General features: G+C 36.2%; 1 protein-coding gene across 4 annotated transcripts in view; it reads right to left on the bottom strand.

Moving 5' to 3' along the window:
* Nucleotides 1–27,299, bottom strand: part of CNKSR2 (connector enhancer of kinase suppressor of Ras 2) — a 274,247-nt gene that overhangs the window by 217,646 nt on the left and 29,302 nt on the right. For all 4 annotated transcript variants that reach the window (XM_035000627.1, XM_035000611.1, XM_035000620.1 and 1 more), the window contains exon 2: nt 3,226–3,389. In XM_035000627.1, coding sequence (XP_034856518.1) covers nt 3,226–3,389 — 164 coding nt within the window. The remainder of the gene's footprint in view (nt 1–3,225; nt 3,390–27,299) is intronic.

The raw sequence follows: 27,299 nt of genomic DNA, 5'->3' as shown, positions 1-27,299 counted from the left end.
CCAATGGTGAGGGAATAATCAGAGAATGTTTTTTTGAGGAAATGACAATTAAGGTTAAGACTGAGATGTGTAGGGGCGCCTGGGTGGCTCAGTCGTTGGGCGCCTGCCTTCAGCTCAGGTCATGATCCCAGGTCCTCGGATCGAGCCCCGCATTGGGCTCCCTGCTCAGTGGGAAGCCTGCTTCTCCCTCTCCCACTCCCCCTGCTGTGTTCCCTCTCTCGCTGTGTCTCTGTCAAATAAATAAATAAAATCTTAAAAAAAAAAAAAGACTGAGATGTGTAAATGGGAGGTAATAATCAATCTGGTTTCAGATTGTACTCTTCTTTAGAAAGTGCTTTCAGTCAGGTTTATTTTTTATTTTATTTTTCTAAGATTTTATTTATTCATTTGAGAGAGATAGTACAAGCAGGGGAAGAGGCAGAAGGAGAAGCAGGCTCCCCACTGAGCAGGGAGCCAGATGTGGGGCTCGATCCCAGGACTTGGAGATCATGACCTGAGCAGAAGGCTGATGCTTAATCATCTAAGCCACCCAGGTGCCCCTCTATTATTTTTTAAGTAGGCTCCACACCCAACATAGGGCTTGAACTCATGACCCTGAGGATCAAGAGTTGCATCCTCTACCAAGTGATCCATCCAGATGCCCCTCAATCCAGTTGTTTTTCCTTGCCTATCCTATTGGCTTTTAGTGAAATTTGATGATATTACTGATGTTCCTTAATGAAAATAACACTCCCCACTGCTTTTGTGACAATGCTTTTGAAGCTGTCTTCACATTTCTCTGACTACTCCATAAGCCTCTTCTGTAGTCTCTTCTTCCTTCCCAGCCCCACTGTGGAGGGGAGTCCCTCCGTGGGTGATCTCTCTCTCTATGGATTCAATCCTTATATCCTGGAAACTCCGAAATCTCTATCTTCAGCTACTTCTCAAGCTCCAAATTCATATGTTCAACCCTTTGATGAGTATCTCTTTCAGGATAACTCAGAGATGCCTCAAATTCAATGAATCTAAAACTCAATTTATATTCCCACTTAAATCTATTCTTGCTACTATTGCCCATCTTCATTATTACAAAATTATCTACTCTATGTCTGCAGCTAGAAAACATGGAATCTTTTTCAACTCCTCCCTTTATCTCACCCCTCATATTCATCAGATCTTCTCTATTCCTGTTCAACCTTAGTTCAAGCCCTACTCACAGCCTAAGTAGATCATTTAAAACATTCTGGGGCGCCTGGGTGGCTCAGTCAGTTAAGCGTCTGCCTTTGGCTTAGGTTATGATCCTGGAGTCCCAGGAGTGAGCCCTGCATCAGGCTCCCCGCTCAGCAGGGAGTTAGCTTCTCCCTCTGACCCTCCCCCATCTAGTGCTCTCTCTCTCTCCCTACTCTCTCTCTCTCTCTCTAATAAATAGATAAAATCTTAAAAAAAAATAAAACATTTCTGAATTGTTCGTCTGGTCTTCAGATTATACTCACTCCATTCCCTCCTTTTTACTACCAGTAGTTACCATTTTAAAACAAGTATTTGATCATTCCTGCATGGTTCTCCAATATCCACACTCGAAAATACAGATCTCTTATCATGTTTAGGTACTTTATATAGTCTGGGCCTATTCTCTTTTAAAGCCGAATTTTTATATGCAAACAATGAATCATGGAACACTACATCAAAAACTAATGATGTAATGTATGGTGACTAACATTACATAATAAAAAAAAAATTAAAGCCTAATTTTCTGCCACTGTTTCCCATGTATTTTTGTCATGTAAAATAGCTAACCATTGTTCAAACCCACCAGGCATGCTCTTTATTTTGTGTGCCTGTGTATGGGTTGTTTTATCTACCTTCCCTCTTGTTCTTCCCAACACATGCTCATCCTCCTCTAGGCTCCTTAAATATCACCTCTTTTGCAATATGAACCCATCTGTCATAGTCAAAGCTAGTTATTTTCTCTTCTGTGTCCCCATGATACTTAGTTCATACTTTTATTTTAGTAATTATACTACAGTATTGTGATTATTTCTGTGTCACTCCCTCCTCCATAGGCTTTCCAAGAGGGCAGGAACTACATCTTACATCTGACACACAAGTTCTGAGTATATTAATTGATTCTTGAATTATATATAATTATCTACTCATTTCTTGTTAATTATCATCATCTTAATGGTTAACTACTTATTGAATACCTACTATGTGCCAGGCACTGAATCAGGCACCACACAAATACCATCTCATTTGCTTTTCACAACACATCCAGGAGGCAATTGTTATTATCTCCATTTTATATTAAAAAATCAAAGTGGGGCTACTGGGTGGCTCAGTCAGTTAAGCATCTGACTCTTGATTTCAGCTCAGATCATGATCTCAGGGTTGTGAGACTGAGCCCTGCATCAGGCTCATGCTCAGTGGGGAGTTTACTTCTCTCCCTCTCCTTCTGCCCCCCTCCTCTCTCTCTCGAATAAATAAAATAAATCTTAAAAAAATAAAAATAATAAATAAACCAAGGTTATGATGAAATTACTTGCCCACAAGTGTCAGTAACTGAGCCAAAATTAAATCACAGATTATTATATTACAAGACTGATGTTTTTATCTCATTGTAGCTCTAGCCCCCTTACAAATATCTGTAAGAAGTTAAAACCAATCAGGTATCATCTTACCTAACAGGGAAAAAAAAAACTATGTTCCTTTCAGAATATTTAATGTATTATCAGAATCTTACAGGATTATTTTGACACTTATTTCTCTTGTATGTTGACAAAAGTAACCATATAATGTACAATATTCAATTTTTATTGGATGTATACATTTAGAACATTCAAATAATTTGATTATTTTAAGGATGATTTTTCTAAAATAGGATTTCTTAATATTTATGTTATTAAATCAAAACTTTTAGAAGGGAATGGACTTTTTAACTGATTGTATACAATTGTATATCCCAAATGATGCTGTGAAAACTCTAACACAAGTTTCTGAAGTAACTAAATGTAATGTCACCAGTTGAGTTATAAGCGTCTTTAATTTTTAATTTGGCACTATATACCATACCAAATTTAATAAAGGAGGAAAATACCACTTCCAGTTAGTTGAGAATTAGGGGAGTTTTTCCTACTTACACTTAAATTATTTTTAAAAAGAGAAGAAAAAGAAGGAAAGAAACTAAGAAAGGAAAAAAATTTAAACGAAGTAATACAAGTTTCCCTTCCTACCAGTTAATGTCCTTACCAGTGCACACAGAAGGTCAACTGCTTCCAAGATCAATTCCTGATGGCCAATGCGGCTGACCCCCAGATCTTCTAGCTCCTGATGTGTAATGCGCAGCAGCTGGTCTCCACTGATCTTCTCCCTCTCGAAGTTCTTAATATACTGCTGCAAACAGTCATCAAGACCTACAGAAGAAAAATATGGAAAACCAGAATGAAAAAACAGTTGAACGAAACAAACAGAAAAAATAAAATAAGCATTAGCTCCTACCAAGTCACAAGTTAAGTCTGTTTCAACTCTGGACTAGTTCAATCATCCACTTTTTTCCAACCAATATATGGACTGCAGGAGGAAAAAAACCCACTTCATGATATCCTTAGTTGTTAGGTTCCTATTTGAATTTTCCTCAGCAATTTTTGGAAATCTTTACCTCACTTCTCAAGCAGTTCTCTTTGCTGCTTATTTCATAAAGTATGCTAACAAGAGATTCTCCCCACTTCTAAACTTACCTACACTTCACTCCTCCTTTCTTCTTTAACCCCACTGCAGAGGGAGAGTTATCCTTCCTTCCTTTACAAGACTAATCGATCTTCCTGTGCTCTGGAATCCCATCTTCTGCCACCTTAACACTACTTCAACAATTAAAAAAAATAAACACTCTCTTTATTTAACCATTTCCCAGCCACTGACTCCAGTATTCGAACATCTGCCAGTTTAATAAACAAAACAAAAACCTTTCCTTGATTTCTTTGATCCTGTATTCCCCCACTAGTTTGTTATTCCCTTCAGAGCCAAGCTCCTTACCTTTTTACCCCACCTGCAATGTACTCCCTAATCCACTAACATTTAGATTTCACCCAAATTCAAAAGTGGAATCCAGAGTGGATACATTTTTCAGGATTACTCAGGGCACTTCCATAAGTGAATAGCCAGGCTATAGATTGGCTTAGCTTCAACTGCCTATGAAATAACCTGATACAAATGATAAACAAATAGTGAACTGGACTAACAAGATTAGTTCTCTCCAGATTTTTAAGTGAGGAGCACCAAGAAAATGAGGCAATTAGCAAAAACTAAAAGGTCTTAATCTTAAATCAGGCCATAAATATCTCTAATCTAGACTAAAGCAGTTTTATGGGTTTCCTGCTGCGAGTCACTATCCCCTCCAATTCATCTCTCCCAGCATAAAAATTCTGATGTCATTCTTTATCTCAAAACTTCTCAGTTTCTTCATATTTATGATAGAATAAAATCTGAACTACTTTATACAGTGTTCAAGGCCCTTCCTAATCTGGACCCTGCCTTCCTATACAAACTTATTCCAGACACACTCCACGCTTCCCAATCTCCCACTCTACACTACAGACCTCCATTACAACAATGCCCACATTGTATTATATTTTGTTCCCATCTCTGTATGCCCAATAAATGGCTTAGAAATTCCTTGAAGTTGAGGACTGTGTCTTCTGAATGAAAACCCAGGGCTCAGCACAGTGACTAACACAGAGTAGGGCTCAAAAAGTGTAAAATGAACAAATCAGACATGTTCTTTTATGCTATATCACCTGGTCAGAGAAAATCAGGAACATTTTAAATAAGAGCTAAATCTAAAAATAAGAGTGGAGGGTTGGTACATGGCATTTTGAGGCACTCATGTCTTAATACATTGCAGAATAACAGGAGACAGAATGCTATTATTTTGAGTTGATTTTTCTTATGATTCTTCTATGTAAAGGAATGATAAAAGATCTCTTACAGCACCAATTCCACCAGCATCATTAGTAAGGTTATAGACCAAGTCACATTATATGTGGCAGAGGAGAAATAAGGGAGAGATCTCATTAATTGGTGCCTAATTTAACTATCAAGGTGTATTACCCCATAATATAGGCAGTATCTTGGCTCCTATATTTAAAATGTAAAATATATGGCAAATATACAGCTAGGATATTATAAAATTATAATAATGTCACTTTGTGTCAATATGCGTATTTATGAACTATAAGGTACTTTTATATACATTTTTCCTTACCTGAATTATAAATAATAAATGACCTTATAATATTTTAGAGTTGTTGTTTTGACTGAAAGGTCAAAATCAATATCTCAAATCTGTATATGGAAAAAATATTGTCCAAAAAGCCATCTACAAAAATCACAAAAATGAATACATTATATTATTGGGCTAAAGGCCTGAACTTCATGATTCTAGGAACTACACAGCATACATGTAACAATTAAAACCTTCTCATTCACTCATACACTATTTTATTTAAAGTAGAGCTGTCCCATTTTCAAGAATGAGAAATTCTTTGGTGATTATGACTAGTCTTCAACAATGTAACATTTATTCAATAGATAAAATGGGAACAAATATATACCAGATTTTAAAAGTGTTATTACCTACCTCTTTTTTTAAAGCTCTCGTGTGGCATAAATTATTTCTTTACTTTCCACCAAATTTTACCCTTTCTAAGTTGACCTATGTTCTAAATAATTATAAGTAAATTTTATAACCTCCACTTATAAATTGCTATTATTCTTAAGAAAACATACAGAAAATAAATTTTGATCCATACTCTAAAAACCACACAAGTGTACCATGAAGAAAATTGTGCACTTTTGTCAAATGAAACATTAAACTATATACATTTTTTGGTCTAAAACCATGCCTTAAAACAATTAAAACAAAGGCTTGAAATCATTACTATCACATGTGTCTCTGACTCTCAGTGAATTATACTGCTTTCCACCATCTGCAGGGAAGAGGAATGAACATAATCATGGATCTAGAAAGATGTTCCAAAAATAATGAAACATTTACAAAATGATGACATTTGAGAGATGTCCTAAGGATGCACAAATTTCCAGTAAATCAACAATATTACAAAAGAAGGAGTAAAATAAATTAATCCACTATATGTGGAAGTAGATATGAAAGGTGCAAATTACTATATTTAATGTTCAAAATCTTTTTTAAAAAAGATTTTATTTATTTATTTGAGAGAGAGATTGAGAGAGCATGCATGAGCAGGGAGGGGCAAAGGGGGAGGGAGAAAGAATCTGAAGCAGACTCTGCACTGAGTGCGGAGCTCAAGTTCAGGGCTGGATCCCAGGACTGGGAAAACATGACGTGAGCCGAAACCAAGAGTTGGACGCTTAACCAACTGAGCCACCCAGGCGTCCTAATGTTCAAAATCTTAAAAACCCACTTAAAATGGTATTAAGAAGATGACTCTATCCCTACTCCAGGAAATTTTACTTTATATACCATTTTATACATAATACATGTACTCTTATCTATAAACAGAACACTCTAATATTTAAAGCAAAAAATAAAAATGTAAATTCTTGTTAGAGTTCTGTTGCCACTATTTACTGTGAATAACAAAGATCAACAAATGAAGATTTATGAGGACTTTTGTCACTTCTGCAAAATAAGGTCAGGAAATTAAAATGAACACATATTAATCCTATATCCTTTTGCTGGACTCAAATACGTGAATGATAACTCAAGGCAGAAGGTCTTAAATTTAATGTAGTTTTCAGTCCCCTTATTTCACTGACACTGCTTTTTTCCAAGATCACCAATGACCAAAATCACACCAGATTCAATTGCCTCATTTACAATCTCATTCTCCCTAAGCAAGTTATTTCTCTATTTCTACCACCATTTTTCTAGTCTCAGAACCATCTTAGATGATTCCCCAATTTAATCTCTTATCTTGTCAGTTAGTGAGGAACATAATTTCTTCATTCAAAATAGTTCTTGCTCTGTCCTTTCATTTCTGATCTCATTGTCACCACCTTACTCATGCTGTACAGCCTGCCCTGATGCCCATCTGCTCCCCCTGGCATCAGTCTGTCCAGTCTATCACTGTCAGATCTCTAAAAACACTCTTTGATTAAGCCATTTCCCAATTCAAAAATGTGAAGGAGTCTTCCTGACAAAAGGTTAAAATTCAAAAATCGTTTTTCTTATTTTTAAGACTTATTTTTTGGGGGGAAGGGCTCGTGGATGTTATTATCAGTTAGCATTTGTGTATTAACTGCAACAACTACTATAGACAATAAAAGTATTTTCTACATTACAAACAGCCAGAAAGCTCATATAACCATGCTTTTCTTCTATGCACAGGATGATATATAACGATAAATGATCTAGCAAAAGACAATTCCTATTTAAGATCTTGTGATACTTCCTAAGCCATCTGAAAAGGATGAAATTATATTCAATAGCATTTTGGCACTAAAGGACTTTACTGTATTCTAATTATTGGAAAACTGGCTAACCTATGTAAATATACAAGCTACTTAACAGATACCCAGAATATTTAATAAAACAACTTCCTGAACTATTCTGGAAAAATGAGATTTTGCTCCAAAACCTATGTAGTTAAAAATTTGTTTAACAATTTCCATATAGTTCTCGGATGATACAGCCTTATAAATTCTTGCTTTAATTCAGATGAGCTGCCCGTCACTCTTACTTGGTAGGTAAAAATGTATTTACTCTTTGCTGTGCTTTTAATTATATTCCAGTTTATATTTTGTTCAGCCAAAAAAAAATAAGATAAAGTTTTCTTCAAAAACACCTATGCCACTAGACAATTCTAAATTCCAACAATAAAAAAAGGCAGTATCTGTTTTAACAACTGAGAAACAACATGAACAAGAATAATCAACTGTGGGGCATCCATACCATGAAATACTACTCAGAAATAAAAAGGGAACTACTGATATACACACTACGTGGATGGATCTCAAAGATACTATGCTGAGTGAAAATGGCAACTCTGAAAGAAGTTATTGAATGATTCCATTTATACTACATACTGAAAAAGGCAAAACTATAGCAACAAAAAACAGATTAGTAGTTGCCAGGGATTGGGAATGTGAAGAGGCTAACCAGCAGGAGCGAGTTTTTGGGGGGTGATAAAACTGTTTTATATCATGACTGTGGTGTGCTGGTGACATAATTCTATATATGTGTTAAAATGTTTACAACTCTAACACCAAAAAACTCAATTTTATTCTGTTAATTGAAAATTTTTTTCTCAGTTACAAATGAATTCCAGGCAACAAACATTTGGAATAAACTATTAAACTCAAAATTTCATTGAAAAAATTTCCTTCTGACATTTTCTCATGGTGTTTGATATAAAAGACCCAGACCAGGGAACAATGTTTCCAGCATTCCATTCAGCATCTATTTATTAAGCACCTACTAAGTTTGGGGCAGTGTATACACCAATGCATTTAACTACCTTTGAAAAGACTCCTTCACTCTGCTGACTGGCAGAGCTGAAAGCCTATAAACAGAATTCTCCCTAAGAAGCTGTATAGGATACAGGGTGTGTAGACTGATGCATTAGAAAACCAATCACTGGGCGCCTGGGTGGCTCAGTTGGTTAAGCGACTGCCTTCGGCTCAGGTCATGATCCTGGAGTCCCGGGATCGAGTCCCACATCGGGCTCCCTGCTCAGCGGGGAGTCTGCTTCTCCCTCTGACCTTCCTCCTTCTCATGCTCTCTGTCTCTCATTCTCTCTCTCTCAAATAAATAAATAAAATCTTAAAAAAAAAAAAAAAAAAAAAGAAAACCAATCACTGCCTGTGGTCTCTGGAAGACTTCTGAGAAGCCCAAACCTCACTACGCTGATCATCATCATTTCTACTCTTCTCAGACCTACTTTGTTTCTCTAACAATTTAATCTTGCCTTTAAGAGACTAAAAAAAAAAAATCTCGACTGGGTAACAATATGCAATTGTTCCATTTTGCAAAATAATTCAGCTTCCTTACAATCTGTTCCTGGTTCTTCATTTTAAACCAGAGTAGATTTTAAATGCCAGGCAATTTCAAAATGAATTTCTAAAAAATATCTGGTTTAAAATTCCCCTCCCTACAAAATGACCAAAAGAAAACAAAAGTAAAGAAGAAAACTTAATCAGCACTGAAACCAGGAGACACTGCCAACCACCTAACATAGTCACGATTTAATGTTAAAAAAATAAAAAGGTATTAGAAGAAATCTAGGTTCTGTATCAAACCAGAGCCAGAAACAGTAAAGAAAAGACAATTATTTGACTACATAAAAATTGTTTTTGTTATGACATACCAAATCAGAATATTCAGAAGAAAGTCCTTAAAACATATCCAGTGATAACACTACGTCAAGGCCAACTGAAGAGGACAAAGTAACCCATGGATATACTATCAAGTTGCTTAAAACTGCTCAGTTTTAAAATAGTGATATCTGGTAATCTGAGACAGCAATCTTATTTATTTGTCAGAGAGAGAGAGCACAAGCAGGAGGAGTGGCAGGCAGAGGCAGAAGCAGGCGCCCTGCTGAGCAAGGAAGCCGATGCAGGACTCAATCCCAGGACCCTAGGATCATGACCTGAGCTGAAGGCAGCTGCTTAACCAACTGAGCCACCCAGGCATCCCGAGACAGCAACCTTAAAATGCACATCACACAAAACAATGTTTGAATGATTTTATAATTTTTAAAGTTTTGTATCCAGAATGTGGTAAAGTGGCTGGACAAGCCGTTCTTCTCAAAGTGATTTTTAGGACAGCTTAGAAGCTCTGGTTTTTGTTTTTTGGTTTTTTTAGATTTATTTGAGAGAGAGAGAGAGACAGAAAGAGAGACAGTGCATGAGGGGAGGAGGGGGAGAGGCCAAGGGAGAAGCAGACTCCCTGCTGAGCGTGGAGCCTGACGTGGGCTCATCCCAGGACTCTGAGATCAAGACCTGAGCCAAACAAAGGCAGACGCATAACCGACTGAGCCACCCAGGTGGCCCGCTTACAAGCTTTTAAATGTTCTTTTTTTTTTTTTTTTAAAGATTTTATTTATTTATTTGACAGAGAGAGAGCACAAGTAGGCAAAGTGACAGGCAGATGGAGAGGGAGAAACAGGCTCTCCGCTGAGCAGGAAGCCAGATGTGGGGCTCGATCCCAAGACCCCAGGATCATGACCTGAGCGGAAAGCAGCCGCTTAACGGACTGAGCCACCCAGGCGCCCCAAGCTTTTAAATGTTCTTTAAGTAAACATTAAATTCTAAATATTATGCAATTATTCTACACTTTCATCTTTTAATTTTTAAAAACAAAGTCTAAAATGATTTTAATGACATGTTCAGTAAACAAAGACTGACTGGTTTTATCATGAAGCTTAAAGCTATTACATACTTAAGAATTCATATACAACATTTTTCAAAGATAACATTTTCTCCCTCAAATTAACAGTCCACTTCACATAGTTTTAAGTAACACTGAAACTATTTCTTTGCAAGTCTTCACACTCTTTGCTAAGAATATTGTATTAACAGAAAAATGACTTTAATAAGAATCACAGGTAGACCAAGCATAAGGAATTAGTTGCAAACCTAGAGATTAGTGATATCTTTCATTTTACAACTGAATAGACAATCATTTTTTATTTTTTGTTATGTGTAAGGAAGCTTAAGTCCATTTAAGCCTTACATCTTTCATTCCAGCATTCAAGAACCTCCAAGTTCAGGCCCTAAACTATTTTTCTGACATTCTCTCTTACACATTCATATATCCTATGCTGCAGCCAAATTCAACAACTCAACTATTTCCTTAATGTGATTGTTCCTATTACCCAGAATATTTACATATTCTACATATTTAGTTGTTGAAATCCTGTCAGGTCTTGATCATTAAATCCGATGGATCTTTCTTCTCTTTGTATCTATGGATTTTACACTTATGGTACTTATTACTCATGCTGTTTTGTTATAATCTTTGTATTAGTGTCTTATTCCCCCAACAGATTAGAGAACCCTGAAGGGTAGCATCACTGACTCCTTCATATAGCACTGAGCACAGAGAGCATCTGATACAGAATCAGTCAGTCCTTCATTTAATCAATATTTACAGAGGTGACTGCTATGTGCTAAGCACTGGAAATCAAATGCTGAGCAAAGACTGACATGGCCATTGACTTTATGGAGTTTATATAATACTGAAGATGACCATCAATCATTTATTATTTAATTGACAAAAACAGATGTATAAATACAGGCCATGATAACTGTTATGAAGGAAAAAAATATGCTGTGCTGTGAGAAACAAAAAAGGAGACTTAACCCTATGCTGAGGTGACAAGTCAGGAATGGAAGACTTACTTGAGGAATCGTTGACTACATTATGATTTGTAAGCTTAAAAATTGTTAACTAGGCAAAGGGGAGGAGTGGACACTGCAGGCAAAAGAAACAACATATGCAAAAACCCTGTGCTACAAAAAGGAACACTGTACATTGGAAAAACTGAAAGAACTTTGTTTGACTGAAATACAGAGAAAAGAATGGAACAGGATAGGGTTAGAGTGATGGGCTCGGGGCAAGATGATGCAGTGTGACCCAAGAGCAATGAGAAGGTATCAAAGGATTTGAAACAGGCAGCATTAAAAGTGTTCTGTGTTTTGTGAACATTACTCCAGCTGTAGTATAGTAAATGAATTGGAGGCTGCCAAGAGATGCAGGTTGGGTGACATTTGAAATAATGTAATTATCAAATGTTAGTAGTTTGTCCAAGGACAATGGCAGGAAAGGAAGAGAAGACTAGAAAGAAGATAAAACATGCAGGAGTTGATGCTGGATTAGAGGTGATGGAGGGGTGGCCATGGGAAGGGAGATGATGCCTATATTTCTGGATTACAGAAATGGATTAATGGGGGCATTATTCAGACAATGGAAACACCGCAGAAGTAGTTTAGGGTAGCTGGCTCTCTTCTGGACATACTGAAGTTACAGTTCCTTTGAGACAGGCAGGTAGAAATGTTGAGTAGTCAGTCAAAAATATAGGTCTGCTCTGGAGAAATATATTTGAAAGTCACTGGCATCTAGGTAGACAACTGAAGCCATGAGTGTTACTGAGACTAAATAGGGAAAATGAGTAGAGCAAAAAGAGGATTTAGAACTGAACTTTAAGAAACCCCAAAATGGAAAGGCTTATTACAGGCAAACCTGCAAAGAAAACTAAGGAAGTACAGCCAGAGAGGAATGAAAAAAAAAAAAATCAAGAAAGGGTGGTGTCATGGAAGCCAATGGAAGAAAATGTTTCAAGATTGGCAGTAAAGGACTGTGGTAAAAAAAACCAAAAACCAAAACAAAACAAAACAGAAACAAAAAACAACAAAAAAGATTACTAGAGTTTAAAGCCCACTATGAATTTGATAATTAGGAGATTATTAGTGACTTTAACCAGAGAGTATTATAATGATAGAAATAGAAGTCATACAGGACATAGAGTTGACGGGTGAGAAAGTAGAGGGTTTGCACGTGGAATACATTTTTGGGGAGATTATGTGGTATTGGTAAGGACTGGAGAGTGGATAGGGAGGTGTTATGCCAGGTCAAAGGGACTACTGTTATACCAATTTTAGAGATGAAGGAACAAAAGCTTTGTGAAATTAAGTAGCTTCCTAAATCTACACAGTAAGTAGATTGACTGGCAGTAAGTAACTGACTGGCAGAGCAAGGATTAAAACTTAGTCCCAGAGGATTCTGAAGTTCAATCTATTTTGACTACATCAGACTATTTCAAGACTGAAAAAATATATCTGAACAATAAAGTGTATTTATATGCTTACAAAAAAGTAATTGGAGCTTGACTGAAACATACAGTTATTAAAATGAAGAAGGGATAACATAGCACAGTGGCTAATAAAATCATACTCTTCCAGACCTACATGAAAGAAATTATTTGAAACTACCAAGGACTGGGGAGGGGCACCCAGGTGGCTCAGTCAGTTAAGCGTCCAACTCTTGATTTTGGCTCAGGTCATGATCTCAGGATTGTGAGATTGAGCGCCGTGTCAGGCTCATGCTGGGCGTGGCACCTGCTTGAGATTCTTTCTGTTCCTCTCCCTCTATCCCTCCCCCACTCTAAAAAAAACCTACCAAGGACCGAATTCCACGCTAATATACCCTGATGAACTGAACACAGTGTATGGCACCTCGTTGACATCTCATCTGAGGCTGCATTAAAATGAATGAAAGAAGCAATGTCACTGATATCGATGCACTACCTGCTCACTTGAGAACTCTTCCTATGTTTCTCAATGCCATCCTTCAGTCACCCTCCTCCTACAAGCAAACAGCTGCTCTATAACAAATAGTATATGATTTCTTTTCATGAGGATTCCTAATCAAACCAAATAAAATAGAGAAAAGAAGGACAATTTTCTTCTGGGCCTTTTCTCATTTACTCTGTCCTAATTTCTTTTAGAAAATGCTAAGCTGGCAATAATCTTCCATTATTTCCAAATGGAAGAATTGATGCTGATCAACAGTAATACCTTTCACTTATTTTTTGTGCTCACCATGTGCCAAATTGTGCTCACTGTTTCAAGTACTTCACAAATATGTTCTCATTTAATCCTTAGAACAATCTTAGGAATTACATATTGTTGGGTGGGAGGATGGGTTAGCCCGGTGATGGGTATTAAAGAGGGCACGTACTGCATGGAGCACTGGGTGTTATGTGCAAACAATGAATCATGGAACACTACATCAAAAACTAAAAATAAATAAATAAATAAATAGCAAGAAAAATATCCATAACCTTAAAAAAAGAATTACATATTGTTATCTTGATTTTACAGATAAAAAATTGAGATTTAGAGACCAAACCCAGGATCCCACAGCTAAATAAATAGAAAGGCAAGGTATAAACCCAAGTCTTTCTGACTCCAAATCCCTGCCCTTAAAGCCTAAGCTAAATTAGAGGAAGTTGGCGAAGGGTGGAAAGGGTTGTTTCCAATCCTCAAAAGGATTGTTCCCAAACTGATCATCTGTACCATTCCAAAAGATGTTACACCAAAAATATTTTTCATTTTCTATTTAAAACTTTAAATACATTGTTTTAAAGAACATGTATTTAAATTACACTTTGTATCAAAATGGATTTAAATATGTTGTTTACATACCCACCCATGCACAATTCAGAAAGGTAACACAAATTAAAAGTAGATGAGTAAAATATAGTTAAAGGAAAATACCATTAGTCATTAAATGGGAGCCAGAAATAATGGTAATATAAGAAATTCATACCAATGAAGAACATGGCACTTGCTAAAGTGTGGGAAGAGCTAGAACACTGGCTGCAAATTATCTACCTGATAAAGAGGAAAACAGCATTAGATACATAGTTAAAAACATTCATTAGATAAAAGCAAGCCAGTGTTTCAGAGAAACTCATCCATTGCTGATACTAAAACCAGAAAAAAAGATTTCTTAAGGGAAGAAATCCTTGTGTGATATAAAGAACACTGCCTTCAATAAACAGTTTGAATAAATACAACCACAAGTTCCCACTGGAGTGCTTTTTACAGCACTGCTGAATTATATTTTTTCCAAAAATTATATTATATTGTACACCAAATAACAACTTGTTATCATAAAAAATATTTGTATTTACTGGTTTTAAAGAGGTTACAGTTTATCAACAGAGGTTATAGTTCTATGGAGAAAATAGCTAACAGTGTTTCTCTTTTATAATGGTAAGAAATAAATAGGTGAGTTGTGTTTGAATTGTCTTTGGAAAACTGATAGTTTGTCAAAAGGTGCCTAAAATGTTTTGGAGATGCATACTATGTATTTATTCAATATAATGACAGTTTAAAATGAAAGACTCCTAGGGTACCTGGCTGGCTTGTTTGGTGGAGCATGTGACTCTTGATCTCAGGGTCATGAGTTCAAGCCCCACGTTGGGCATGGAGCCTACTTATTAAAAAAAAAAAAATGAAAGACACATATTGCCATACTTCATATCTTGAAAACCATGTTTACAGATTTTGATTTTATTATTTTAAAAAAATATTTTATTTATTTATTTGACAGAGAGAGACACAGCGAGAGAGGGAACGCAAGCAGGGGGAGTGGGAGAGGGAGAAGCAGGCTTCCCGCAGAGCAGGGAGGCCCACGCGGGGCTCGATCCCAGGACCCTGGGATCATGACCTGAGCCGAAGGCAGACGCTTAATGACTGAGCCACCCAGGTGCCCCCAGATTTTGATTTTAAAAAGTATGTCACAGGAAACAAAAGAAAAAAAATAGATAAAATGAACTTTATCAAAGTTAATAACTTTTGTTCAGTAAAGGACACTATAAACAGAGAAAAGGGGGAGCCTGGGTGGCTCAGCTGGTTAAGTTCCATGTAAGTCTGCCTTTGGCTCAGGTCATGATCCCAGGGTCCTGGGATGGAGCCCCGCATCAGGCTCCTTGCTCAGCAGGGAGCCTGCTTCTCCCTCTCCCGCTACCCCTGCTTATGCTCTCTCTCTCTGTCAAATAAATAACTAAATCTTTAACAAACAAACACAGAAAAAAGGCAACCCACAGAATGGGAGAAAATATTTGCAAATCGTAAATCTGACAGGGGACTAATATTGAGAATATATTAAGAATTCCTGTAATTTCATTTCAACAGCAATGAAAACAAACAACTCAACTAAAAATGACAAAAAATCTTACATAGATATTTCTCCAAAGAAGATATACAGATGACTAATAAGCCCATGAAAAGATGCTCAACATCACTAATCATTAAGGAAATGCAAGTCAAAATCACAATGAGATACCACCTCACACCCATTAGGATGGCTACTATCCAAACAACAACAAACACCAAAAAAAAAAAAAAAAAAAAAGCCCAGAAAATAACAAGCATTGGCAAGGATGTGAATAGACCGGAACTCCTGTACAGTATTAGTGGGAATGTAAAATGGTGCAGCTGCTATGAAAAACAGTATCATATAGTTACTCAAAACAAAAATTTAAAAACAGAACTACCACATGACCCAGAAATTCCCTTTCTGGATATATATCCAAAAGAATTGAAAGCAAGGTCTTGAAAAGGTATCTGTACACCCATGTTCACAGCAGCATTATTCACAACAGCCGAAAGGAAGCACAAACAGATGAATGGACAAACAACACATAGAGTGTATGTGCGTGTATATAGATATAATGGAATTATTTTTCAGTCTTAAAAAGTTAGAAAATTCTGACACATGCTGTAACACAGATGAACCATGAAGTCATTATGCTAAGTGAAATAAACAAGTCACAAAAAGGCAAATACTGTACAATTCCAATTACATGAGGTACCTGGAATTCATAAAGACATAAAGCAGAATGGTGGTTGCCATGGGGAATGGGGAGTTAGTGTTTAATGGGTACAGAGTTTCAGCTTTGCAAAATGAAAAGAGTTCTGTGGATAGATGGTGGTGACAGTAGCACAACAATGTGAATGCACTTAAACATCATTGAACTATACACTTAAAAATTACTGATAATAAATTCAATGTTATGTGTACTTTACAGTTAAAATTTCAATGTTTATTTTACCACAATGAGAAAAATACAAGTTAACAGATTAATCTTAAATAGCCTAAATTTGCTACTTTCAAATTTTACTTAGATTTAGGCATTTGGGGAGGTATTATGGGTATATGAACACCATAGGTGTAAATTACTATTTTATACATGATTATACATGCTATGTCCAGGTATAATCAAATTTCTTTAACAGAAACACAATTTTCCTTTTTATTGACGATGAAGAAACCATCAAAGCCAACGATTTACTAAATTCAGTAAATCTTACATGGAACTCATCAATATGATATCTCACCCAAGCGAATTCATCATGAAAAATAATTTGCCTAAGGCTGCCTGGCTGGCTCAGTTTGTAGAGCATGCAACTCTTGATCTTGGGGTGGAGTTCAAGCCCTACATTGGCCATAGAGACTCTTTAAAAAAATAATAATTTGCCTAATCACAATGGGATTTATTAATACAGCTGCCATCTTTTTTGCTGTTTTCATTTAATATCTAAACAACATTGCTGAATGTTAAGGCATGCCAAAAATTTTTTCAGCAATGTGTGAATTTTAAATTTTGTAAAAAATCGTACATTAGACACACCAAGAGGGGAAAAAAAGAATTTTGTATCCAAATGCCATCCAGATAAATTTTGAAGGAATAGTAGCACAAAGAATTAATCAGTCATCTTTGTCTGAATGCTGGGACAGAGTCCCTTCCTGCAGGGAGGATATGCCCATGGGAAGAAGGGGGCTGTCTCTCGTAGGGGATGGGAGGAGGTAGAGTTGGTGGTGGGGACAACCCTGGAGTTGTGCCACTGTAAAGGGGAAAACTTCCAACTTTTCTTCTGGAGACACATCTAATCTTGGTTTATCTCAGCCCCTGTCTTTCCTTAGTACTCATGATTTCTTCAGATTTAAATCAGCTTCCGAAATCAGTAACTGTCCATTCCTTATACTTCCACCACAGCACAGACCTCTGCATGACTTTCAAATCTTACCAGCTAGCTTACTGAGCTATGGAATCCCTCCCCTCTTCCTGTCCCCTATATCAGGATCTCTACCCCAGTGCTTTTCCAATTCCTGATACCAACTTCCATTTATTCATTCAACAAATATTTATCAAATGCCTAGTTATGAAGTAAGCATTAATTTAGGGAGTATGAATAAAACAGTGAGCAGAAACAGACATGGTCTCTTCCTTCACTGAGCTACTTGCTGACTGGGAAAAAAGTACAATGAGTAAAGATTCACACAAGTAACCACAGCAAGTAAATTGAAGGGACAGAAAGGTACTCGTGCATGGTGATCCAAAAGCCTATAATTGGAGGATTTGACCAAATGGGACAGATCAAGAGCAAGTTTTCTGGGAGAAGTGTGGCAAGAATTGAGGTATGGAGAAGTGGGAGTTATAAGGCAAAGAGTGAGGGAAGAGCATTAGACTGAAAACAGCAAAGACACAGGGGTAGGAGACAGGATGGAGTGTGGGGCATTGAAAGAAAGCCACCATGACTGAAGGTTGTGGTCAGACTTGTGTTCTAAAAAGCTCTCTGGCTTCAATGTGTAGAACAGTGACTCGAAGCCACTTTGTCTTTTGCCAAAGAAAGGATCATGCTTGGCAAGAACTCATTTTCCTGGTCAGCACCTTCACTTTGTCTGCCATTTCAGCTATGTGAGTTGAAGCATGCAGCTTTCCCAAACATGTCCTTTCTTTGACCATGTTATTTCTCTGTGCTGATCTATACCACTCTTACTCTCCGCCCGGTAAAAGAAGGTAAGGAAAAGACTTACAAGTAGAACCTATGTTGTTTAAAACTAAATCCATGCTCTCCTGAATAACAAATAAAAATCAGTAAGACTGATGAACCACAGACCTGTACCCCTGAAACAAATAATACATTACATGTTAATTTAAAAAATCTTTAAAAAATCAATAGGAAAATGTGATAAGAAGGTAGAAATATCTTTTAAAATGGTGATTTTATTTATTTTATTTTATTTTTATTTTTTTAAGATTTTTATTTATTTGTCAGAGAGAGAGAGAGCACAAGCAGGGGGGAGCAGCAGAGGGAGAGGGAGAAACAGGCTCCCCACCGAGCAGGGAGCCCAATGTGGGACTCGATCCCAGGACCCCGGGATCATGACCTGAGCCGAAGGCAGACGCTTAACGACTGAGCCACCCAGGCGTCCCTTAAAATGGTGATTTTAGAAAACAGTATAGTAATAGATAAAAACTACTTTTAGAAGTTACACCTGATCATTTTAATTCAGACATATGCAACTCATGAATTCTGACTGAAGTAACTGTCAGAAAAGAAAACTCTAGCATAAAAGTAACTGAAGTAACAAAGGGTGCCAACCACTGTTAAGCCTAATCTCAACACATCTCCTATGATTGTCCCTTAATACAAAACAAATCTTTTTCAGCATTTCATATCCACTGTTTGGAGCTTCCTTTACTGTTGCGCGTGCACACACACACACACACATGCACATACACACATACTTTCCCACTATAAATCAATGTCAGCATTATTAACTATTCAATAATATCACAGGGTCAAGCAAAAAAGAAACTTTTGGTGTTTTAAAATCTTTATGTCTCCTAAAACAGGTTCTAAAATATTAGGCCCAATTTAATTTTCAACATGTATTTTCCATCTAATGTTTTTATATCACTTAGTTTTACTTAATATTAAAATTAAAATAAAGGTATGAATTTCGGCCTTTTAACACAAAGTAAAAATGTATTCATAAGGATTTGGAGTGCCTGGGTGGGTTGACTGTCCAACTCTTGATTTTGGCTCAGGTCATGATCTCAGCATTGTGAGATCAAGCCCCTTGGCAGGCTCCATGCTCAGCAGGGAGTCTGCTTGAGATTTTCTCTCTCCCTCTCCTTCTGCCCCTCCTCCCTGTGTACACTTACATGTACACTTTCTCTCTCTCTCTCCCTTTCTTTCTAAAATAAATAACTCTAAGAAAAATGTATTCATAAGGATTTATTTTCAAGAAAAAAAAGAATCCTACATTTATTTGTCAGCCATTTCTAGGTTGTCTAATGGAAACATATAGTGATATTGAATTTCATATTCATTTTCCTTCATGACATCAGTATGTAATAGCATATATGGTTATATTAAAAGCCAAATAATTTTTACTAGTCTATGATGTAAATTTTACTTGACCTAGGGAAATAGGTTACTTGGAGGGGCAGACTTTTCCCCCTAAAATTCCTGACACCTCTTCAAAATAATTCTAATAATTATAATTCAAAACAATGTCAGTTTTCCACTGCTTCTCAAATTTCATGTGCACACAAAACATCTGACAATCTGATTAAAATGTAGATTCTGGGAGTGCCCGCGTGGCTCAGTCAGTTGAGGGTCCTAGAGATGGAGCCAGGCTTGGGCTCTCAGCTCAGCTCAGTCGGCTTGTCTCTCTCCCTCCCCCTCTGCCCCCACTTGTGCTCAGGCATGCGTGATTGCTTGCTTGCTCGCTCTCTCTTTCTCTCTCTCTCAAATAAAGAAATAAGAATCTTTTAAAAAATGTAGATTCTGATTCAGTTGGTCTGGCATGGGGACTGAGATTTTGTATTTCTAACAATCTCCCAAGTAACAATGGCCATTACCAGAGCAATGTTTGTCAGACAGAGGCAAAAAGAGACTTGATTTTTTTCAACAAGTGATGAGGTCATTATCAAACAGGACAATCATGATGACTGATAATACACACAGATACAAGTAGGTTTATGCTGCAAAATATCTAGTCATGTTCTTTTTTTTTTTTAAAGATTTTATTTATTTATTTGACAGAGAGAGAGCGCGAGAGAGGGAACACAAGCAGGGGGAGTGGGAGAGGGAGAAGCAGGCTTCCTGTGGAGCAGGGAGCCTGATGCGGGACTCGATCCCAGGACCCTGGGATCAGGACCTGAGCCGAAGGCAGACGCTTAACGACTGAGCCACCCAGGCGCCCCTCATGTTCTTTTTTTTGGTTAATATTTATTTATTTATTTGACAGAGAGAGAGAGAGAAAGAGAGAGATCACAAGCAGGGGGAGTGGCAGAGGGAGAGGCAGAAGCAGGCTCCCAGCAGAGCAGGGAGCCCGGCGCGGGGCTCGATCCCAGGACGCTGGGATCATGACCTGAACCAAAGGCAGAAGCTCAACCAACTGAGCCACCCAGGGGCCCCTCTAGTCATGTTCTTTATGGGCTTACCAGTCCCAATTTGGAAACACATAGTGATACCCAAGGATCAACTAATATTCATCATAAATTTATAAACCACAAAGAAACAAATTTCTCACACTATAAGCTAGACGTACTATTTTAACTAAGTGGAAAGAAAAAAGGCTATTCCAAACTAATTGTAATTATGCTTATTTAAATAAATCCTTAATTGCATGTTTTAAGGATGCATATTTAGAAAACGTCCTAATTTTCCAAAATGTTAAGTCCATGGAGAAATTAATCAGGCTAAAAGAGCACAATTAGTCTCATCCATAACAACTGTTATCAAATACAAAAGAGTGCAGTGGAAGTTCTTCAAAAATAAAGGAAAAGAGACCACAAATAATACAAACTCATGTTCCGTTATCATTAAGCATTTCTCAAAGAGCTCTAAAAATATGAGAATCTTCTAATATTGCTCATAATTTCTCTCTGCTCAGTAAAATTCTCCTTCGTTATGATAGCATTCTACTGCAATCACAGTCTGTTAGGAAGTGGAGTTTCTCCTTTTGCCAAACTGGACAAGGATATCAGTAAGCACTACCTTCCCTGTATTCCCTTCAGACTCCACAAATTCCTTCACGCAGGTCAGAATCAGAAATACTGGAAAATTAGAAAGGAGAAAAAAGTCCTACATACATACATACGAATCAGAAAGAAAGTGGGTGAGGGAGGACTTCAGGGCCTTGGCTAGTATTGCGTCTAACAGTTTGACAGGCCTACTTTTAAAAAACTCTTGCATTCACTCCTACTGCAGAGACAACATTTCTTCTCTAGTTGCAAATTAACCTCCATAACATCTGTTTCTTAGCAGACTGTAAATGCTTGCCAGGAATTTAAGAATTAACTTTTAGATGACATTTGCAAAGTTCCAAGTCATAATTTAATCCTAGATTCATACTGTTGGCAATCCAACAGTTAATGGAGGTTAATGTCATCGTGATTCTCCTGATTAAATTACTGCTCAAAAGCCTAGTTTCATAGACAGCAGTTTATAAGAAGAAAAAACACATGGACATCATTTTCACACAGTTCTCAGAATTGAAAAACTGTCTAACATGAAATGTTAATTTAAGATCCCTAGATATGAGAAGACAGTTTTTAAAAAATTACCTCCACAATACACAAAGGATAAATGATTAGCTCTTCTAGGGAAAGGAGACTGAGAAAGAAAAAAAAAGAATGTGGGGGTTGGGGAGGTTAGAGAAAGGGCAAAAACCCAACACATATGACTTTATATTATGCCAAGTGTTACCCCAAAACTTCTGAGCTAGGACAAAAAGAGCGTATTCACTCACCCTTCTATGAGACTCAGGCTTCTGCCTGAAAGCAGCTGTGCAAACAATCTTTTATCAAGCTTTTATTTCAATTCAGTTTCAAGTCTCTCCATTGGTGAATTTCAATGGAAAGACCCCAAGGGAGTCAAGATTTGCATATATACAAATATACCACCACTGACTGCAACACAGACCTATAGTCCAGACAGCTGTAAATCAACCTGTGAAAGGAACTAAGCACTTACCAAGAGTCATCTTGAGCAGCCACAAACTAAGAACTATTTCCCGCACTGTTTTGCAAATGTTATAAAAAGTAAAATTAATTGTAATAAGCATTACAAATAATGCTGGTGAAAGATATAAAAATATTGGTAGATATTTCCAAGTGTATAAGATTAATACTATCTCTTTTAATTTTACAGTTGAGTCAAAACGGCTCCTTTCCCAAAGGCAATAGTTTGTTATTCATAACTTTAAACAGCAGGCTGCTTAATTCCAGAAATGGAAATTTTTTTGAAGGAACCTAGAGTGAATAAGAATTTCACATTTGAATAAAGAAAATATGAAATATACTAAAATATATAACAATGCAAGAAAACCTACAATTACTTTTTATTGTCAGCAGCCTCCTACAAAACACATTCTCTTTAGTTACAGCATCACAGATTAAAAGTCATTTTGGAAGAGTGTGATTCATTCAATAATGATAAAGGCAACTTTAAATTCCTGTGAAAGTTTTGGACACCACTAGTTATGAAAAAAGCATTCTTGATCCTGACCTCCCAGAGCTATAAGCTAAAAAAAAGGTAAAGAATTCAGAATGGAACCTTGCATTTCTATTAAAAACTGAGTCATGTCATCCCAGGAAAGTATTATATATAAAAAGAGCTGACTTCATTACTTTCAAGGCAATCTCAAACTTTGTCAAAAGGGAAAAAAAAAACAACCAAAATTATTTTTGCTTGAATAGGAGAGGCATGTAGTTGGTGATATCTTATAAGAACACAGCAACAGGGGAAAAAAAGAAAAAGAAACTGAAAATGATAAAAGCCTACCATAGGAAGCAGAATAGAACTAACCTGGAGAAAGTGGTCCTCTCTGAAACAAAATATGGCCCATGTGAGTCTATGATAACTACCCCAGTGCTTTACTATGACATCTTTTCTCCAACACATACAATGTATTCCAGCCTTGAGGTTAACTAGTTCAAACGTAGGCAGATAATAACACCTAAATTAGGGCTATTTTTCTGAAATTATATTTATTTATTTACCGTACATTTCAACCTTCTAATAATTTTAAGAGTATAATGTTAACTACAGTTTTACATTTGTTTCAAAATACCTTACAGCTCTTAGATTTATTTTAGAAAATAATAAATTTCTAATCCACGTTCCACAGATAGAAGCCTTGGCAGAGTCCATGATATGGGAAAAGAGTAGAGTTAGTCTATGACTATGACCTAGTAAAGCCACAAAAATCAAAATCAAAAAGGGTTCCAATGAGGAGCAGAAACAATGACACTTTTCCAACTTATAGTTCTTACACACTTTGATTATTAAGAAAAAAATGGAGGATAACACAGACAATACTTCTCTTTTCTTTTTTAAAAGCAGGCCTTACATGGTAGTAAGATTAATATTCCTCACATACTTAGAAGATCTCAAGAAGATTGCATGCTTGTACTTCAAATCACTATTTCTATAAACTGAAGAAAAACATGACACTAACTCTCCTACTCCCATCTCTTCTTTCTTCTAGCCTTGACACAAAAGAATGGAGGGAGAGAGTAGTCCAATGGTCTCAACTCTGCACTTAACTCTCAGGGGCTTACTTTATAAACTTCCAGAGGAATACAAAAAACAGTTTTCAGAAACTTTCTACATAATAGTGGGGGCCCATGGTTAGGGGCCCTAATGGTTCAATAAGTTAAATGTTAATGGTATATCATCAATACATATAAACTGAAATCAACTCAAAATAGAATTCAATGTTTTACAGCTAAAATTACATTTCTATCATAAAATCCGAAAGCCACTTACTTGATAAAGTAAGTGAAAATATGTATAAATCATCCTCAACATAAATTTGCTTCCTAGAAGATGGGAAGCAAAATCTTTAAGCCTCAGAGACCATTAATGATCATTTCCTTAAACTAACTTTTCTAAACCAATTGTTAGGATTTATAATGGGATGTTCTTTTAATTAGAAAATTTAATTATGAATTTAAACTTATATCAATTAACCAGACCTTATCAAATGCAGAGACACATTTAGAACAATTCATAACCATACGATCAATATAAAAATGAAACTCAAGAAGCATTCTCACTAAGGTCAAGAATATTCAACATTGAGCAGTGGCCCTAGCCAACATGAAAACGAAAGAAAAAGAAGGGTTAGAGATAGTAAATGAAAAACTTTCAACATATATAGATTTATCTATTTAGAAAATTCAAGAAAATGAACTGAAAAACTATTAGACTAATAAGCAAGTTTATTAAAGTGGCCAAATACCAGACCAGTATATGATAACTTCCCTACTCACAGCAAAACCAAATAGAAAATGCAATGAAAAAAATTCCATTGACAATAAGAATAAAAATAACAAGCTACCTAGGAATAAACCTAAAAAGAAATGTATTTATTAAAAAGCTATCAAATTTCACTGAAGGCTATAAAAAGAGATCCAAGTAAATAGAGGACAAATACATTCTTGGATATGAAGAACCAATTTTGAATGGGATATGAATTTTCCCCCAAATTAACCTATAATATGGTGTGGGGGGGTTGCCATTCAGACAACAAATGTTCTAGAAAGCAACAATAATTGCACTGAAAGAAAATAAATAAAACACAAAAGGAAAATCCATAAACAGACCTATCCATGTGAATTTTAGTTTACATGATTGAGGTTTATCATTTTAATTTTTTATAAAGTTGGCAATTAAATGAGAGGAAAAGAGAGACCATCCTATCTAATAAGTTGTGTTAGAACAACTGGCTATCCATTTGGTAAAAATATAAAGTCAGACCCCCTACTTCATGTATTGTACTTTAAATTCTTTTTTTTATATTGAAAAGCTAAATTCAGGTTCAAAAAAATGAATATAGTGGAACCAAAATATAGGAAAAGATTTAAAAACAGTGGGATAGAAAAGGTCTTCCTAAGCAAGATACAACACCAACTAGCCATAGAAGGGGGAAAAATGACAAATACAGCTATGTTAAAATTTAGTATTTTTCTGATAAAAGATACTTAGAGGACTTTTTCAAAGTACACACATGAGCCCTAGCTTCTGATAAAAATCTCATCTTTCCTCTTTCTCCCTTTACTCCTTTAAGAAGCTAAGCTCTAGTGAGCCACTGTTTCTTTCAGAAGTGTTGCATCTTGCATATGGATCCCAGAATCAGTCTTTTCTTTCAAAGCAAATTATGTGAAAGGTTAGTGATTAAGTGCGCTGATTCTTTAACCAATTAGGCTAACCTTGCAATCTAGTTGACTTTATGTATATGTTGCCGCATGTTCCTATTTATGAATATAGAAGTTGCCAAGAAAGACCCTATGTGGAACAGTATGTTACATAATGCTATTTTCTGGAAGCAGTTAAAATGTATCACAGTTTATTTTTTATTTTTATAGTTTTTTTCTTCCAAATTTTTATTTACATTCTAGTTAGTTAACATATAGTGTAATACTGCTTTCTGGAGTAGAAGTCAGTGATTCATCACTCATGTATAACACCCAGTACTCAACACAAGTGTACTCCTTAATGCCCATCGCCCATCTATTCCATCCCCCACCCACTTCCCATCCAGCAACGCTGTTTGTTCTGTCCTTAAGAGTCTCTTATGGTTTGCCTCCCTCTCTTCCCTTCTCTTTTTCTTCCCTTCCCACACGTTCATCTGTTGTTTCCTAAATTCCACATATGAGTGAAATCATATGGTATTCGTCTTTCTGTCTGACTTATTTTGCTTAGCATAATACTCTCTAGCTCTATCCAGGTCTCTGCAAATGGCAAAATTTCATTCTTTTTGATGGGCTGAGTAATATTCCATTGTATTTAACCTTGTTATGGCAAGCAGCATGTGGTTTAAGTAAAATGCAGCAGCTGTATAATGAATGTAAAGTCATATACTGGAGTCAATATCATGATCCTTAGGATATGACTCTACATTTAATTTCAGATACTTAGTAAGACTAGCTATAGGACTACATATACCATTTTTGTATTTCCAGAGCAGGACTTAGCTCACAGAAGGTACTCAATTACATGTCTGCATAATGAACATCTCTTTTGCTTTATTTCAACATTCAACAGATTTCAAGTTAAATTTGTGAGATTTCTTTAAATTTTATGGAGTTTGTCCTTCTAAAACCAATCACCAGTTAACTCCCTTTTCTCTGTAATTCAACTTTACACTCATTAGCCATAGTCAGAGTAGAATTTAAAATACATTTCCTGTCTCACCATGAGTTGCATTTGATATTTCATGTTGTTAGATAAGCTGATACAAAAGTTCATGTAAAAAAAAATTGAGGGTAGAGTTGCTGATGTATATAAATCTATACTGGTCATTGGGAATGAGTCTATTGTAAGTAAGTAGTATCAGCATGAATTCATAGTTTTGGTAGTGATGTTTTAAAAAAGAAAATACATGTACTGGGTTAGAAGATTGACAGTACTGAAGGAGAAAAGATTTCCACTATGCCTGTTACCTGCCAATTATGACATCTGCAAAATGTGGGGGGAAATGTGCCATTTTAAACGAAAATTTTCCTGTTGTATGGAAATTTTCTTTAAAAATGTACACCGAAGCTCGGGCTCCCTGCTCGGCAGAGAGTCTGCTTCTCCCTCTGACCCTCCTCCCTCTCATGTTCTCTGTCTCTCATTGTCTCTCTCGCAAATAAATAAAATCTTAAGAAAAAAAAAAAATTAAAAAAAAAAAAATGTACACCGAAGCTAAAATCCTGGTTTCATTCTATTTGTGTGGTTTCATTTTTTACATTTAGATTCATAATTCATTTGGAGGTTATTCTTGTATATGGTATGACATATGAATCTAATTTTACCTTTATCATATAAATTTCTGCATATGCTGGGGCCTAGTTTAGGTTTTCTATTCTATTCCACTGGTATATTTGTTTATTCATGTGGCAGCACCGTGCTGTCTTTACTATAGGAGCTTTATAATGTTTTAATGTCTGGTAAAGCCAATCCCCTAACAGTTTTTCTTTTTCAGT

This window comes from Mirounga leonina, unplaced genomic scaffold (assembly GCF_011800145.1).
Source record: "Mirounga leonina isolate KUSES-001 unplaced genomic scaffold, KU_Mleo_1.0 Mir_101595, whole genome shotgun sequence".
Classification (NCBI taxonomy): domain Eukaryota; kingdom Metazoa; phylum Chordata; class Mammalia; order Carnivora; family Phocidae; genus Mirounga; species Mirounga leonina.
Note: the sequence above shows the minus strand (reverse complement) of the source record. Positions and strands in the feature narration are given on the sequence as shown.